This window comes from Ornithorhynchus anatinus, chromosome 3, assembly GCF_004115215.2.
Source record: "Ornithorhynchus anatinus isolate Pmale09 chromosome 3, mOrnAna1.pri.v4, whole genome shotgun sequence".
NCBI lineage: Eukaryota > Metazoa > Chordata > Mammalia > Monotremata > Ornithorhynchidae > Ornithorhynchus > Ornithorhynchus anatinus.
In genome coordinates, this window is record NC_041730.1 from 73,309,723 (window position 1) to 73,326,690 (window position 16,968).

The 16,968-nt window shown below is 45.2% G+C and overlaps 1 protein-coding gene across 1 annotated transcript in view; it reads right to left on the reverse strand.

The window, feature by feature from the left end:
- LMAN1 (lectin, mannose binding 1) overlaps window positions 1-14,153 on the reverse strand; it is a 36,839-nt gene extending 22,686 nt beyond the window's left edge. Inside the window, exons 1-5 of the mRNA XM_029059866.2 lie at window positions 13,912-14,153; window positions 6,456-6,610; window positions 4,978-5,085; window positions 3,441-3,502; window positions 1,206-1,305 (exon numbers count right to left, since the gene is read on the reverse strand). Coding sequence (XP_028915699.1) covers window positions 1,206-1,305; window positions 3,441-3,502; window positions 4,978-5,085; window positions 6,456-6,610; window positions 13,912-14,149 — 663 coding nt within the window. The 5' untranslated portion in view covers window positions 14,150-14,153. The remainder of the gene's footprint in view (window positions 1-1,205; window positions 1,306-3,440; window positions 3,503-4,977; window positions 5,086-6,455; window positions 6,611-13,911) is intronic.
- Window positions 14,154-16,968: the final 2,815 nt, after the last annotated feature.

The following is a 16,968-nucleotide window of genomic DNA, read 5'->3' on the forward strand; positions in this document are numbered from 1 at the left end:
TTATTAATTTATATTTATTCCCTTGAGACTATTATATCCCTTCTTTCATTCTTACTTATGGCATAATGATATGTTAAATTTACATTTACTTGGAAATGTGGCCTAATGAAAAGGAGAGCAGGCCTGGGACCTATGTTCCAATCATGGCTCCACTATCTGTCTGCTGTGGAACCTTGGGCAAGTCACTTAACTTCTCTGGGCCTCAGTTTCCTCATCTGTAAAATGGAGATTCAACAGCTAGTCTCCCTTCAATTTAGACTGTGAGCCCCATGTGTCACGGGGGATAAGGACTGTGTCTGACCTGATTATCTTGTGTCTACTCCAACACTTAGTACAGTGCCTGGCACACAGTAAGACCGTAACAAGTGTCACAATTATTATTACTATGATCATCTCTAGATGGAAGATTATTTGCAGACAAAAGGGATTCCTTTTTCTTTTGGGTGCTCCCCAAGCATCTATACAGTGCTTTGAACACAGCAGGTGTTCAATAAATCCTGTTGTAGTCCCTCAAAAGAAGATGCTGGTCTTTTGACTGGATTGGTAGGTGATGAGTATGATTTTTTTTTTAATTCAGCCAAAGGATTTTTGACATGCACATATTGAAACACCTTACACTTAGTACTTCTGTGAAAGAAAACCAAATAATAAAACAGAGAAGTAGCACTGCCTAATGAATAGAGCTCTAGAAGGGAGTCAAAAGGATCTCGGTTCTAACCTTGGCTCTTCCACTTGTCTGCTGTGTGACCCTGGGCAAGTCACTTAACTTCCTGATGCCTCAATTACCTCAGCTATACAGTGTGAGACAAGGACTGTGTTTAATCTGATTAGCCTGTATCAACCCTAGTGCATAGTAGAGTGCCTGGAGCCTAGAGCACAGTATTTAATACTAAGAAAACCCCCAAATTAAAAAAAAAAAAGCATCATGCTAAACATACATAGCGCATACTAGAGTGCCTGGAGCCTAGAGCACAGTATTTAATACTAAGAAAACCCCCAAATTAAAAAAAAAAAAGCATCATGCTAAACATACACTTAATGCTCATAAAACTCAGAATAAAAAAGCACCCATCATCTCTCAACACCCCACTACATTGTAAGATACTTGATCATGCAAGGATCATGTATATTCTAGCACACTTTCCCAAGATCATTATACAGTGCTTTGCATACAATTCAAAAGGTGCCATTGAAGGATTACTTACAGTTAGCACTTTCTGGTAGTATGTAATCTTTGCTCGAACAGGATACGGCTTGTTACGAAAATCCCTCTGACAACTTGCCAGTGCTTGATTGGCACCATCACTGAAATGAGGGGGCAGAGAAGGGAAAAGTCTTAGAAGAAATCTTATTTGATCAGTAAAAAAAAAAAAGAAATTAAAAGCCATGTTTCAACATCATTTTATGACCAAGAGTTTCTAGATTCTGAATTGAATAACTTTAGAAAGAATAAAAGATGGTCTTCTAAGGAGAAGGCAGATAGCTGAAATGTAAGATTAAGATTCCCCTCAAAATGCTGGTGAAACTATCCAGTCATGATTACTTGATACATTTTAGACCAAATATGATGGCAGAATTAGGGAATGTTCTCCAAACAAAGCAAGCCTGTCTAGATACAGTGCACTGCGTGGTCAGAAAAATGCTTGTGCATGATGCAGTGACTACAGCCAACACAATTTCCTCACTGAGGAGTTCTGCAGGAATACAACCCCCTTCCCTCCAGGAGAACCAAATTAATTGGCTACCAGGAGAAAGTGTTACCCAGTCCTTGCTCTCTAGTAGTTTTAGTCACTTGCCCAGGATTGAATGAGATGCTTACAGAGCTTACTTTGAAACAAAACAGTCCCAACCTTCAGTCACTTGTATCATATGTGACTATATGAAAAGGTTTAGAGCATGCTGACAATCTTTGAACAAACCAGTACTATGATCACAGCTGTGCTTTAAAATAAGACTTTCAAAAGTTTCCTCTCATTCAAGCAGACATCTCTCCATACCCAGTACACTGATATGGCAGATCAGCCTATGGTTAAGATCTGGAGGTAGAGTAGAGTAAACATTAGATGTGCTGGACCCAAAGCTTCTTCATCTGAAAGAGTGGAACCCTGAAACATGCTCCTGTTCTGTATCAATAAAGTTCAGAAGTGCTGCTGGTCTCTCCAGAGAACGCCGAACTAGTTATTAGACCCACTTGTAAAGTACAAAGGTGTTCATATCCCCACCCTTTGATCCCACCCAAAACAATGATATTAGGAAGAAAACTGGTTGCTGACAGGAAAACATCAATTTATATGGTAATGTGGGCATGTCTAGATCATAATCAGATAGATGCAGAGAATTCCCCAGGCTGGCAATTTTACTGGCTCAAAAAGTTTTCATCATCATCAAGGGGCATTATATCTGATATTAGTGAACATAATTTGCCCAAAGAAATACAGCACTAGTGCCAAGAATCATATTTTTAATTGATGTTTAGAAGATGGTCTTGGGGACAGTATTATATTTTTACTTTACAGAGATGATAGATGAAATGATGATGTTGATGGTATTTGTTAAGCGCTTACTACGTGCCAAGAACTGTTCTAAGCACTGGGGGCGGATACAAGGTGATCAGGTTGTCCCATGTGGGGTCACAGACTTAATCCCCATTTTACTGATGAGGGAACTGAGAAACAGAGAAGTGAAGTGACTTGCCCACAGTCAAACAGCTGACAAGTGGCAGAGCTGGAATTAGAACCCATGACCTCTGACTCCCAAGCCAGGGCTCTTTCCACTGAGCTATGCTACTTCCCCAAAGAAAACAATGGTTGGGGGGGGGGGGGCCAAGGGGGAAAGAAAAGGCTGTGGGGGCAAATGTTGAAAGAGAAAATTTGGGGGACAGGACTTGAAAGAAAAAGCTGTTGGGGAAGGGGTGGCGGGCAAAACCTCAGCCCAGTTATAAAAAACTTGGGGACTGAGATCTGGTGTGAGGAAATCAGTGACAATGCTTTCCATAATGTCATTTGCCCTCTCTTGTCCTTGCCAGCACGTTTCTGCTAGGGCAGTGAGTAGGCTGTCAGAGGAAGATGTAAGGAAGTAAAATACTACAAATGGCCAGGCCTGGCACTGGAAACAGATATTCTGTTTAATATGATTTTTCAGTAATTTTGCATATTTCCTAGGGATAATGCATGGGCTATTCTTGATTAGAAGAGCAAGTCTAAAAAAAATGTACTAATGTGTTAGTAGTCATTGTGCAGAGATCATAAGGTTATTCACAGAGGGGATAGCTTTAAAAATTGAATAAAGGGTTCACATTTTGCCCAAAACACTATATAAATACCTCCAGACACAATTACATTACTTCATTCTGACTACCTATATTTATAACAACATTGGCCAAATGTGCTACAGTGCTTATAAAAAAGAAAACAGAGTCAGGGAATAAACTGCTTACTTACTTTTGGTGGTCATACAGGATTTGCCCATTGTTACCTATAACCACCACAGCTGGGTTATTTTTCTAAAAACAAAAATCATAATAAAATGTTAAACGGCATTAGCTACTGTACCACTGATCCTAAAACTGGTAATTTGCAGTCTTAAAAACTAACAAGTAGTAGTGGTGAAAAAAATGGTTGGAGAACCCCTGAAAGCAGGCCAATACTGTAAACTGCCTTTAAACTTGTTAGAGCAGAAGCTCCTTAAAGCAGTGGCCAAGTTATCCTCATGTCCCATGATTCTCCAAATGTTAAGTGGAAGGGCATATTCACAGAGGGCTCTGAAACATCTGTTGAGTATACTAAACGAAGATCAGGATAGGCTGAAGTTTTTTTGTTTTATAATAACCATGGATACCTTTGACTACCTCTTTTTAACCAAAGAAATAAAAAGATGCAAAATGTTCAAGGAAAGAAACTAAAGCAAACATCAAACAGTTCTTTAAAATGATCAATAGCATTTACTGCCATATTTGTCGAGTCTTAATCCAATTTCACTATAATGAAACACCACGAAACTGAATGCTTGCCAGAACACAATTCATCTTTTTGTGTGAAAAACTTTTCCTTTTACATTGGGTGACAGACAGGACAGAATGAGTGGTTACAATAAAAATGAACCAAAAAAATAAGGTATTTTGAAAGTGAGTTTTGATGTGAAAAGGAAACAAATGACACCCTGCATACACTAGAAACTATATTCCCACATAACCAAATATAACATATAAAACAGATCAATTGGTTAAGAGTTATAAAAACTAAAGACAAAAAGGCTTACCAAGCATTTATTTAACCAATCCATGCAATTAGAGAGAAACCAGAAGGTTTCCCTACTTAAGCAAACCACTTTATACCATCAAAGGAACAGTCTAACTCTCAAGATAGCTTCATTAACTTTTATGAACAATGACGGTTTTTAAAAAGCCTCACATGGGAAGGGAAGCTTATGCATTCATGTTAATACTGTTCGGGTACACTTCAAAGGACTAAACAGCCTGGACTCTAATGCTTTATGATCGATTAACAAAAATGTTATCTTGCCTATGCAAATATTGAGTTGATTTTAGAAAAATAAAGTTAAAAATAGGGTGAAGAATAAAGTGAAAAAGGAAATCATGCAAGAACACAACCAAAACAAATATTTCTCAGCATGATATTGCATGTTAATCTAGTTTGGTGGGCTTGTTAGATGTAAAAAACTATAAATACCATCTACATGTGTCAGCTGAGAGTTACTAATAAATGAGTGGTACCTTATGAAAATGCTACAAGTACATAAATATTCCTGATAGTGATTTCAAGAGTAAGTGTTTTATTGTATTCACACTGCCAAGTGTTAATAATTATTTGTGCTGACAACTGTATTTTAAAGCCATACTTTAGGTGTGCATGGCTGTATTGCTTATGTTTCTGGCTTCACTGGTGGGTGATAAAGTTGATTAAAAATGGACAACTCTGGTTAGAGCCTAGCAATATGGTAGAAGTGTTTCAAACAAACCTTGCCATCATTGTCAAAAGAATCAAAGAAAATTCCAACACCATTCCAAGAATCGGCACCTCCAAATACAGGACCTTCCAAGCCTTGAGCTTCTGTATACCAGATTGCCTGTTAATACACAAAGAGAAAAAAACTGGAGGCGGAAATTGTCATCACTATTTGAGCCACTGTGTGCAGAGCACTACCAAGCACTTGGGCGAGTACAACAACAGAGGTAACAGAAATAGTTACTGCCCTCAAGGAGTTTACAATCTAACTGAAGGCACATCTCCTCCAAGAGGCCTTCCCAAACTAACCCTTTCCCCCCAACTCCCTTCTATGTCACCCTGACTCACTCCCTTCGCTCTGCTCCTCTCCCAGCCCCACAACACTTACATACATACCTGTAATTTATTGTATTGATGTCTGTCCACCCCCCGCCGACCACCCGCTGCCAGACTGTCAGCTAGTTGTGGACAGGGAATGTCTGTTTACTGTTATACTGCACTCTCCCAAGTGCTTAGTATGGTGCTCTGCACACAGTAAGCGCTCAATAAATGAAGGGAAACAACACACACAAAATTATTTTCGATTAAGAAGAGAAAATGAAAAGATGGATAAATGAATGCATGCTTAAATAGGAGACGGAAAAAACACATTTAAGTGCACACATATACACGGGTGGCAATGAGTATGTAACTGCTGGGAGGATACAACCTGGGGAGAAGAAAATTACTCAGGTCAATCAGAAGATGGAATTTCTGAAAGACTCTGAACATGGGAAAGGCTGTGGCCTGTCTGATTTTGTTAGGTGGGAAGGTGCTCTAAGAAAGGAAGATTTGGAGTTTAGTTTTAATCATGTTCCGTTTAAGGTGCCAGAGGGACATCTGTGGGGAAATATTCTGGCAGCATGGGGAAATGTGAAATTGTGCAGCAAGAGAAAGGTTGGGGCTAATGAGACAGATTTGGGAGCCAATTCTCCTGGAGTGGTAGCTCAATCTGGGAGAATCAATGAGCTCCCCAAAGACGGACCATGGAGCAAGAAGAGTAAGGAATCCAGAAGACTCCCTGTGGAACAACCAATGTTAGGGATTGAGAGGTGCAAGAGAACACAAAGTAAAAAAGCCACAATCCCCATCCTAGAGGAGTTTACTAATAGGAGAAACAGGCAGACACTTCATTATTATTACTATGGTATCTGTTTATTGCTTACTATGTGTCCAGCACTGTTCTATGCACTGGGGTAGATAGAGGTTAATCAGGGTGGACACAGTCCCTGACCTATATGAGGTTCACAATCTAAGTAGGGGGGAGAACAGGCATTGAGTCACATGTATATAATGGTAGGAAAAAACAAAAACAAAAAAAATAATGGAATAAATAAATGCCAGAAGTGGCTAATGGGGTGACCTTATCAAGGAGATAGGGATTAGCCAGGGAATGTTCCCTGGGGGAAGCGGGGGTTTTCATTTATATTTATCTAAATTAAATTTCCATACCAGCCCATCAGCTCCAATCCGACCTCTTCCAGTCACTCGAAAGGTCACCTCAAGCTCCCAGTTCTCAAATGTAGATTTTGCTTTTGTCCACACAGATCCTCTTTGGCTTTTTAAAGATGGAGTTATTCGAATCTGATCTGCACTGGGTATAGCATCTAGAACAAAAGTCAAGGGGAAACGCTTTAAGACAGAAAGCATAAATGAGATGTTTCAACAGGATGCAGCCAATAAAGGAAAAAAACTTCAGGTGTGACTATTACTTTGTAGTGCCTCAGGGTGAGAAAATTTGGTAAACATCAATATGTTAGAAAATAATTATCCTCTGGTAATCAAATCATGAGTATTTATTGAGCAACTGCTGTTAACAGAGCACTGGGCAAAGACCTGGGGAGAGTACAGCAGAATCAGCAGACATGAACCCTGCCTTCCAGAAATTTACCATCTAGTGGAGGGAGACAATTACAAAAAGGTGGACTGAGTAGAGTATAATGGCATGCACATTGTGCTATATAAGGGGAAGAGGGGAGGGAGGGACAAGATGGCTGTGAGCACCCAGTGCTAGGTACCAAAGAGGAAGTTTGGAAGGAAAGAGGATGAGTAGATAAAATATTTATCAGGGAAGGCTTTCAGGTGGAAATGTGATTTTGAAAGGACTTTGAAGAGATGGAAAGACGAGTGGTCTACAAGACGCAGAGTGGGAGGTCCAGGCAGGAGAGTATGGCCAAGATGACAGCAAGATACAGTGAATACGTTGGCAAGAGAGGAACAAAGTGTTGAGATCTGGGTTGTCATGGAAAAGGAGTGGGGATAAATAGAGGGAAGAGAGCTTATTGAGTATCTTAAAGTTGATACTCAAGAGTTTCCTTTTAACATGGAGACAGAAAGTGACCATTTGGAGGGTTTTGCCGAGTAGGAGGCATGTAGATTGACATTTCAGAAAAAACGTGGGACTGCAGTGGGAAGAGACTGAAAGCAGGAAGATCAAAGGGGAAGCTAATACTGTAGCTATGGTAGGGCTGGGACCAGGAATGAGGTAGTCTAGAAGGAAAGGGAGGAGTGGATCCTGGAAGTCTTGGACGAAGAACCATCTGAATTTGGTGACAGACAGAACGTGCGGGTTGAAAGAGAGAGGAGTCAAGGATAGTGAAAAAAAGTCAAGGAGTCAAGGAGCAGGGAGGATTTTTTTTTTCAACAGTGATGGGAAAGCAAGATGGAGTAGATTTAGGAGAGAAAATGAGTTTGGTTTTGAGCTTGAGATGTTAGGAGACATCCACATAGAGAAGTCCTGGGGGAAGATGAAAGCGCAGAAGAGGAAAGAGTTAGGACTAGTTGAGTAGATTTGGGACCATGACTACTTTTCCCTGTTCATGCTTTCCCAGTACCTAGTACAGTGCTCTGCACACAATAAACACTTAATAAATACTGTCACTCCTAGAGTGGCCTAGTGGAAAGGGCACGGGCCTGGGAGTCAGAAGGATCTGGGTTCTAATTCTGGCCCCGCCACTTGTCTGCTGTGTGACCTTGGACAAGTCACTTCACTTCTCTGTGCTTCAGTTACCTCATCTGTAAAACAGGGATTAAGACTGTAAGACCCATGTAGGACAAGGACCGTTTCCAACTAATTTGTTTGGATCCACCCCAGCACTCAGAACAGTGCCTGGCACACAGTAAACATTTAATACCACAATTATTATTATTACTGAAGCCATGGAAGCAAGTACAGATTGAACAGGGAAAGGGATCCAGAACTGAGCCTCGAGGGACTCCGGGTTAAGGAGTGGGAGGCAGAGGAAGAGCCAAAAAAGATTTATGAGGTAAGAAGAGAACCTGGAAAGAACAGTCAGAAAAAAGAGAAGGGAGAGGTCTGGAGGGTCAAAGGTAGCCAAGATTTGACAAGAAGGGAGTCAAGTGATTTTGGAGAGAGCCATGTCAGTGGAGTGAAGGGGATGAAAACTGGACTGCAGAGGGTCAAGGAGGGAGTTGGAGGTTGAGGAAACAGAGGTTCAGAAGGGTTAAGTGACTACCACACAAGCAGTGGAGGGATAGAATGTCTCAACTATTAATCCCAAGCTCGTTCCAATAGACCACACTGCCTCCCTCCTCTATCTTTCTACTCTTCTCATTTGTGCTCCACCCACGTTAACCTCCTCATTGTACCTTGCTCTCAACTCATTAGAATGATCAACTATTGCACTGCATTATCATTATCCCCAATATTGCTGAGGAAGAAACTTGAACCGTTTCCCATCTGAGTGCAAAGAGGTTCTGACCTTTGTAACTGACCCTGGTAGTTAGGGCAGAGCACAGATCTCTTTATTCCCCAGTGTATCCTCCAAGTACAGTGCTTTGCACTAAGTGCTTAATAAATACGACAGTGATTTAAAAAGTGAGCCAGTCTTCCAAAGCCTTGTTATTCTAACAACTGGGTCCACGACAAATGTCAGGTTGTCACTCCTGAATTAGGAGATCTCTGTTCTAATAATAATATGGTATCTGTTAAGCACTTACTACGCGCCAAGCACTGTTCTAGTGCTGGAGTAGATACAGGCTGATCAGGTTGTCCCATGTGGGGCTTACACTTTTAATCCCCATTTTCCAGATGAGGTAACTGAGGCCCAGAGAAGTGAAGTGACTTGCCCAAGGTCACAACGCAGACAAGAGGCGGAGGTGGGATTAGAACCCATGTCCTCTGAGTCCCAAGCCCGCGTTCTTTTCATGTAAGTCCGTCCTTGGGCAGGTATTGTCTCTGTTGCCGAATTGTACATTCCAAGCCCTTTGTACAGTGCTCTGCACACAGTAAGCGCTCAATAAATACTATTGAATGAATGAATGAACTAAGCCACACTGCTTCTTTACCTCTATAGCAACATAAACTGAACGGCTCTGCTCAGAAGTGTTTTAACCTTGCTGTTGTCACTAACCACCTTCAAGAAGTTCAGCATTTTGCCAGAGGCAGTCGCTAGACCCACAATACCTACTCACTTCCACTTGAACAAACTGACTCCCTGACCACAGGGCCACGAACCCAATTGTTAGCTTTCACTGCAATTTTACACTGAAAACCGAAGCTGCTCATTCAAGTGGCCTTTCCGGACCAGCCACTTTAACACAATGTGTCCCCGACTGAACTCTGGGTCAATAGTGACACATCACCACTACCCTGAAGTTCCTCGCTCAAAGCAAATGCTCTTACCAATAAACTGATAAACCACTCCCGGATCCAACACAAAGTGTTAGCAGAATAATAGTCGATGAACGCTAATAAAGGAACAAGGACTGGATCAGGAGCCGATATAGATAGCGACGGTTGGGGGAGAAGGATTCGTTTTCTCTCCCTCCAGGGTCACGGAGAGAAGTGGGTATGTCAAGAGAAGCAGAGAGGCTTAGTGTGGCAAGAGCACGGGCTGGGGAGCCAGAGGATGTGGGTTCCAATCCCACCTCCCCCACTTGTCTGCTGTGTGACCTCGGGCAAGCTACTGCACTTCTTTGGGCCTCAGTTACCTCATCTGGAAAATAGGGATTAAAAGTGTGAGCCCTACATGGGACAAGCTGATTACCCTGTATCTATCCTGGAGCTTAGAACAGTGCGTGGCACATAGTAAGCACTTAGCAAATACCATTATTATTATTGATTAAAAATTAAGCCCAAGGAAGAAACCATCTAAAGGGCCAGAGCAAAGACCAAGCTAGGCATTAGAAGATGACCAAATGGGGGCTGCATTTCAAACCAGCTGGGAAGCGAATCTCTCGGGGGATTTGCTGTAAGCAGACTACCTAAGCAAACATTCACTCGCCGGGGCAGGCCCCAGAACTCACCAGGACATTGGTGCTGGGGGAGGAAATCGGGGGTGGGGGGGAAAAAAAGAAAAAACTAGAGCAGGAATAAGATCGGGTTGAATGCCCGGGCTGGATGCCTGAGAAACCCTGTCCAGGGTTCTACAGCAGGAGAGTGCATGATTGGAGAGGTTAAAAAAAAAAGGGGGGGGGGGGAGGAGAGTAATGCAATACGTGGCGGGGCTAAGAGAGGCTAAAGCATGATGCAATAATTAAGAGGAGCTTTTTTTTGCGGGGGGGGGGGGGGGAGCAGTGGAGGGAGCAAAAGTGAAGTCAATAATAAGAATAAAAACAATGATGAAGATGGCATTTAAGCGCTTAATATGTGCCAAGCACTGTTCTAAGGAGGAGAGCTTTGCAGAGGAGAGATTTGGGGGGTGCCTTCGGGGGGGGGGGGGAGAGGAGATATTCATTCATTCATTTATTCAATCGTACTTATTGAGCACTTACTGTGTGCAGAGCACTGTACTAAGTGCTTGGGAAGTGCAAATCAGCATCAGATAGACACAATCCCTACCCAACCATGGGCTCAGATAGAGGCAGCCAACTGCACTCAGTGCAGGGCAGAAGGCTCAGGATTAGAGGTAGCCATTCTTTCATTCGTATTTAGCGAGTGCTTACCGTATGCAGAGCACTGTACTAAGCGCTTTGGGGAGTACAATTCAACAACAATGTAAGACCATCCGTGCCCATAGCGGACTCACAGTAATAATAATAATGCTGGTATTTATTAAGCGCTTACTATGTGCCCAGCATTGTTCTCAGCACTGGAGTAGATAGAAGGTAACCAGGCTGTCCCATGTGGTGCACAAAGCACTTACTATGTGCCAAGCACTGTTCTAAGCACTGAAGTAGATAGAAGGCAACGAGGTTGTCCCACGTGGGGCTCCCTGTCTACATCCCCATTTTCCAGAGGAGGGAACTGAGGTCCAGAGGAGTGAAGTGTCAAAGAGCGGAGAGGCAGCGGAGGCAGGATTCGAACCCATGCCCTTTGACTCCCCAGCCCAGGCTCCTGGACCTAAAGCCACACTGCTCACAGTCTAGAAAAGGCGGGTGGGGAAAGAGAAGCAGCGTGGCTCAGTGGAAAAAGCCCGGGCTGGGGAGTCCGAGGTCATGGGTTCTAATCCCCGCTCTGCCACCTGTCAGCTGCTTGACCTTGGGCAAGTCACTTAACTTCTCTGTGCCTCAGTTACCTCGCCTGTAAAATGGGGATGCAGACTGTGAGCCCCACAAGAGACAACCTGGTCACCTTGTATCCCTCCACAGCGCTTACAACAGTGCTCTGCACAACGTAAGCGCTTAACAAATGCCATCATCATCACTCCTCTGGGCCTCAGCTCCCTCCTCTGGAAAATGGGGATTCATTTATTCACTCATTCAATAGTATTTACTGAGCGCTTACTATGTGCAGAGCACTGTACTAAGTGCTTGGAATGTACAATTTGCCAACAGATAGAGACAATCCCTGCCCATTGACGGACTTACAGTCTAATCGGGGGAGACAGACAGACAAAAACAATAGCAATAAATAGAATAAAGGGGATGTACATCTCATTAACAAAATAAATACGGTAATAAAAATCTATACAAATGAGCAAATGAGCACAGTGCTGAGGGGAAGGGATGGGGGAAGGGGGCTTAGCTGAGGGGAGGTGAAGGGGGGGATACAGACAGGGATACAGACTGGGAGCCCCACGAGGGACAACCCCATCACCTTATATTCCCCCCACCCGCAGCACTTAGAACAGTGCTTTGCACATTGTAAATGTTTAACAAATACCATCATCATCACTCCTCTGGGCCTCATTTCCCTCCTCTGAAAAATGGGGATAATAATACTGTTATTTGTTAAGCGCTTAAGATGTGCAGACCACTGTTCTAAGCGCTGGGGTATATTCAGGATCATCAGGTTGTCCCACATGGGGGTCACAATCTTCATCCCCATTTTCCAGATGAGGTCACTGAGGCCCAGAGAAGTGAAGTGACTTGCCCACAGTCACCCAGCCTTGATTCTATTTATCGCGATTAAGTTGTCTTGTTTTTGTCTGTTTCCCCCGATTCGACTGTAAGCCCATCAATGGGCAGGGATTGTCTCTATCTGTTGCTGAATTGTCCATTCCAAGCACTTAGTCCAGTGCTCTGCACATAGTAAGTGCTCAATAGATACTTCTGAATGTAAGCCCGTCAATGGGCAGGGCTTGTCTCTATCTGTTGCCGAATTGTCCATTCCAAGCGCTTAGTCCAGTGCTCTGCACATAGTAAGCGCTCAATAAATATTATTGAATGAATGCCAGTCTAATAGTAATGTTGGTATTTGTCAAGGGTATCCCTGTGTGCCAAGCACTGTGCCAAGAGGGGGTGGAGGTCCCAGGTCGTCAGGTGAAACTCCCAACCTGCATCCACTCTTCATTCTGCTTCACTGCGAAGCAGCGGGGCTCAGTAGAAAGAGGCCGGGCTGGGGAGTCAGAGGACATGGGTTCGAATCCTGGCTCTGCCTGCTTTCATTCATTCATTCAATAGTATTTACTGAGCGCTTACTATGTGCACAGCACTAGACTAAGCGCTTGGAATGGACAATTCGGCAACAGATAGAGACAATCCCTGCTCAGTGACGGGCTTACAGTCTCATCGGGAGAGACAGACAGACAAAAACAAGACAACATGATCACGATAAATCGAATCGAGGGGATGTACACCTCATTAACAAAATAAATAGGGTAATAAAAATACATCCAAATGAGCACACAGTGCTGAGGGGAAGGGAGAGGGGGAGGAGCAGAGGGAAAGGGGGCTTAGCTGAGGGGAGGTGAAGGGGGGGAGGGAGAGGGAGCAGAGGGAAAAGGGGAAGCTCAGTCTGGGAAGGCCTCTTGGAGGAGGTGAGCTCTCAGTAGGGCTTTGAAGAGGGGAAAAGAGTTGCAGGCTGCGAGTTTCCCCTGGGACAACCTGACGATCTGGGACCTCCGCCCAGCGCTTGGCACAGTGCTTGGCACACTGGGAACCCTTAATAAATACCAACATGATTAGTAGGGAGACTGGCATTCATTCAGTAGTATTTGTTGAGCGCTTACTATGTGCACAGCACTGCTTGGAATGGACAACTGGGCAATAGAGACCGTCCCTGCCCAAGGACGGGCTCACATTCAACAGTATTTATGGAGCGCTTACTCTGTGCAGAGCACTGGACTAAGCGCTTGGAACGGACAACTGGGCAACAGATAGAGACCATCCCCAACCCAACGACGGGCTCGCAGTCTCATCGGGGGAGACAGACGGACAAAAACAAGACAACCTCATCGCGACGAATCAAATCGAGGGGAGGTCCACCTCCTTCACAAACAGGGTAGTAAGCATGAGCACAGTGCGGAGGGGAAGGGGGAGGAGCAGAGGGAAAGGGGGCTTAGCTGAGGGGAGGTGAAGGGGGAGGAGAGGGAAAGGGGGGGGGGCCTCCCGGAGGAGGTGAGCTCTCAGCAGGGTTTTGAAGAGAGTTGCAGGCTGCGGGTTTCACCTGGGACCTCCGCGCAGCGCTTGGCCCAGTTCAGCAGACACCGGCATTATTATGAGAGAGACGGGCAGGGAGAGGAGCGGCGGGGTCCCAAGGCGGGGGTGGATGCGGGTCACTTACTGCCGGTGTGCACCCAGAAGGGGACGGTCCCGTCGCTCTGCACCAGGTGCGGCCCCTTGAAACTGTACTTGTACTCGAAGCGGCGGCGCGGGGGGACGGCGGCGGGAGCCCCCCCGGCCAACGCCCCTTCTCCGCCGCCCTCAGCGGCCCCCGCCGGCCGCCCCAGGGCGAGCAGCAGCGCGCAGAGTAGCGCGCAAGGTAGCGCGCAGCGCAGCGGGGAGGCCCCGGACGGCGCCATCTTGGAAAGTGGGGCCGCGGAGGGGGGGGGGGGAGGAGGGAGAGGAGAGGGGCGCGCGCCCGCGCGCGAGGCCAACAGGGCGCTCGCTGATTGGCCGGGACCCGGGAGGGGGGCGGGGCGGAGGCCGCCGGGGCGAAGCCACGCCCCCTTCCCCGCCTCCGCCGCCGCCGAGCGCCGCCCTGCTGGGCGGGGTCGGAAAGGCGACGTGGCCCTCTCTTTGACCCCCCGCTCCTCCACGTGGGGCTCCTGATGGCCGGCGGAGATAAGACGGGCCTGCCTTCATTCGTTCATTCATTCGTTCGTTCAGTCGTATTTATTGAGCGCTTACTATGTGCAGACAACTGGACTGGACTTGGAATGGACAATTCGGCAACGGATTGAGACTATCCCTGCCCATTCGTTCAGTCGTATTTATTGAGCGCTTACTCTGTGCAGACAACTGGACTGGACTTGGAATGGACAACTGGGCAACGGAGAGAGACCATCCCTGCCCATTCGTTCAGTCGTATTTATTGAGCGCTTACTATGTGCAGACAACTGGACTGGACTTGGAATGGACAACTGGGCAACGGAGAGAGACCATCCCTGCCCATTCGTTCAGTCGTATTTATTGAGCGCTTACTATGTGCAGACAACTGGACTGGACTTGGAATGGACAATTCGGCAACGGATTGAGACTATCCCTGCCCATTCGTTCAGTCGTATTTATTGAGCGCTTACTCTGTGCAGACAACTGGACTGGACTTGGAATGGACAATTCGGCAACAGATTGAGACCATCCCTGCTCATTCATTCGATTGTATTTATAGAGCGCTTACTATGTGAAGACAACTGGACTGGACTTGGAATGGACAATTCGGCAACAGATTGAGACCATCCCTGCTCATTCATTCGATTGTATTTATAGAGCGCTTACTATGTGAAGACAACTGGACTGGACTTGGAATGGACAATTCGGCAACAGATTGAGACCATCCCTGCTCATTCATTCGATTGTATTTATTGAGCACCTACTAGTCATTCAATAGTATTTATTGAGCACTTCTATGTGCAGAGCACCGTACTAAGCACTTGGAATGTACAATTCAGCAACAGATAGAGACAATCCCTCCCCACTGACGGACTTACTATGTGCAGAGCACTGGACTAAGCACTTGGAATGGACAGTTTGGTAACAGAGACCATCCCTGCCCATTTATTCAATTGTATTTATTGAGCGCTTACTATGTGCAGAGCACTGGACTAAGCGCTTGGAAATGGACAATTCGGCAATAGATAGAGACCATCCCTGCCCAATGACGAGCTCCCAGTCTAACAGTCTATTATAATAGTAATAATGATGATGGCGTTTGTGAAGCTCTTACTGTGGGCCAAGCACTGTTCTAAGCGCTGGGGTAGATACAAGATAATCAGGTTGTCCCATGTAGGGCTCGCAGCCTTCATCCCCCTTTTACAGAGGAGAGAACTGAGGCCCAGAGAAGTGAAGTGACTTGCTCAAAGTCACACAGCTGACAAGTGGCAGAGCTGGGAATCAAACCCACGACCTCTGACTCCCAAACCTGTGCTCTTTCCACTAAGCCACGCTGCTTCTCATAAATAATAATAATGATGATATTTGTTAAGCGCTTCCTATGCACCAAGCACTGTTCTAAGCGCTAGGGAGATTACAAGGTAATCATGTTGTCCCACCTGGGGCTCACACTCTTAATTCCCATTTTACAGATGAGGGAACTGAGGCACAAAGAAGTTAAGTGACTTGCCCAAGGTCACAAAACTGCACAAGTGGCAGAGCTGGGATTAGAACCTATGACCTTCTGACTCCCAAGTCCATGCTCTTTCCATTGAGCCACACTGTTCTAAGTGCTGTATTCATTCATTCAATAGTATTTCTTGAGCGCTTACTGTGTGCAGAGCACTGTACTAATCACTTCGAAAGTACAATTTGGCAACAGATAGAGAAAATCTCTACCCAACCATGGGCTCACACTCTAGAAGGGGGAGACAGACAACAGAACAAAACAAATAGACAGGTATCAGTAGCATCAAAGTAAATAGAATTATAGATGTATACGCATCATTAATAAAATAAATAGAATAATATGTACAAATATACACTAGTGCTGTCAGGGGGAGCAGAGGGAGGGAGTAGAGGCGATGGGGAGGGGAGGAGGAGCAGAGGAAAAGGGGGGCTCAGTCTGGGAAGGCCTCCTGGAGGAGTTGAGCTCTCAGTAGGGCTTTGAAGGGGGGAAGAGTGCTAGTTCGGCAGATGTGAGGAGGGAGGGCAATCCAGGCCAGAGATAGGACGTGGGCCAGGGGTCAACAGCGGGACAGGCTAGAAGGAGGCACAGTGAGGATGTTAGCGGCACCAGAGGTATGGATTGTGCAGTCTGGGTTGGAGAAGGAGAGAAGTGAGGTGAAGTAGGAGGGGGAAAGGTGTTGGAGAGCTTTGAAGTCAATAGTGAGGAGTTTTTGCTTCATATGAAGGTTGATCTGGGCAGCCACTGGAGATTTTTGAGGAGGGGGGTGACATGCCCAAAGTGTTTCCCTTTCCATCCCTCCCCTGCCCCACAGAGTGAGTGAAATACCATATTATTATTATTTTACTAATAATAATATGGTATTTGTTAAGCACTTAACTATGTGCCAGGCACTGTATTAAGCGCTGTATAATAATGATGTAAGCACTTACTCTGTGCCAAGCACAGTTCTAAATTCAAGGGTAGATACAAGATAATGAGGTTGTCCCACATGGGGCTCACAGTCTTAATCCCCATTTTAGAGATGCCATCAAGGAGCCATAAGAGAGGAGGAAAAAAATC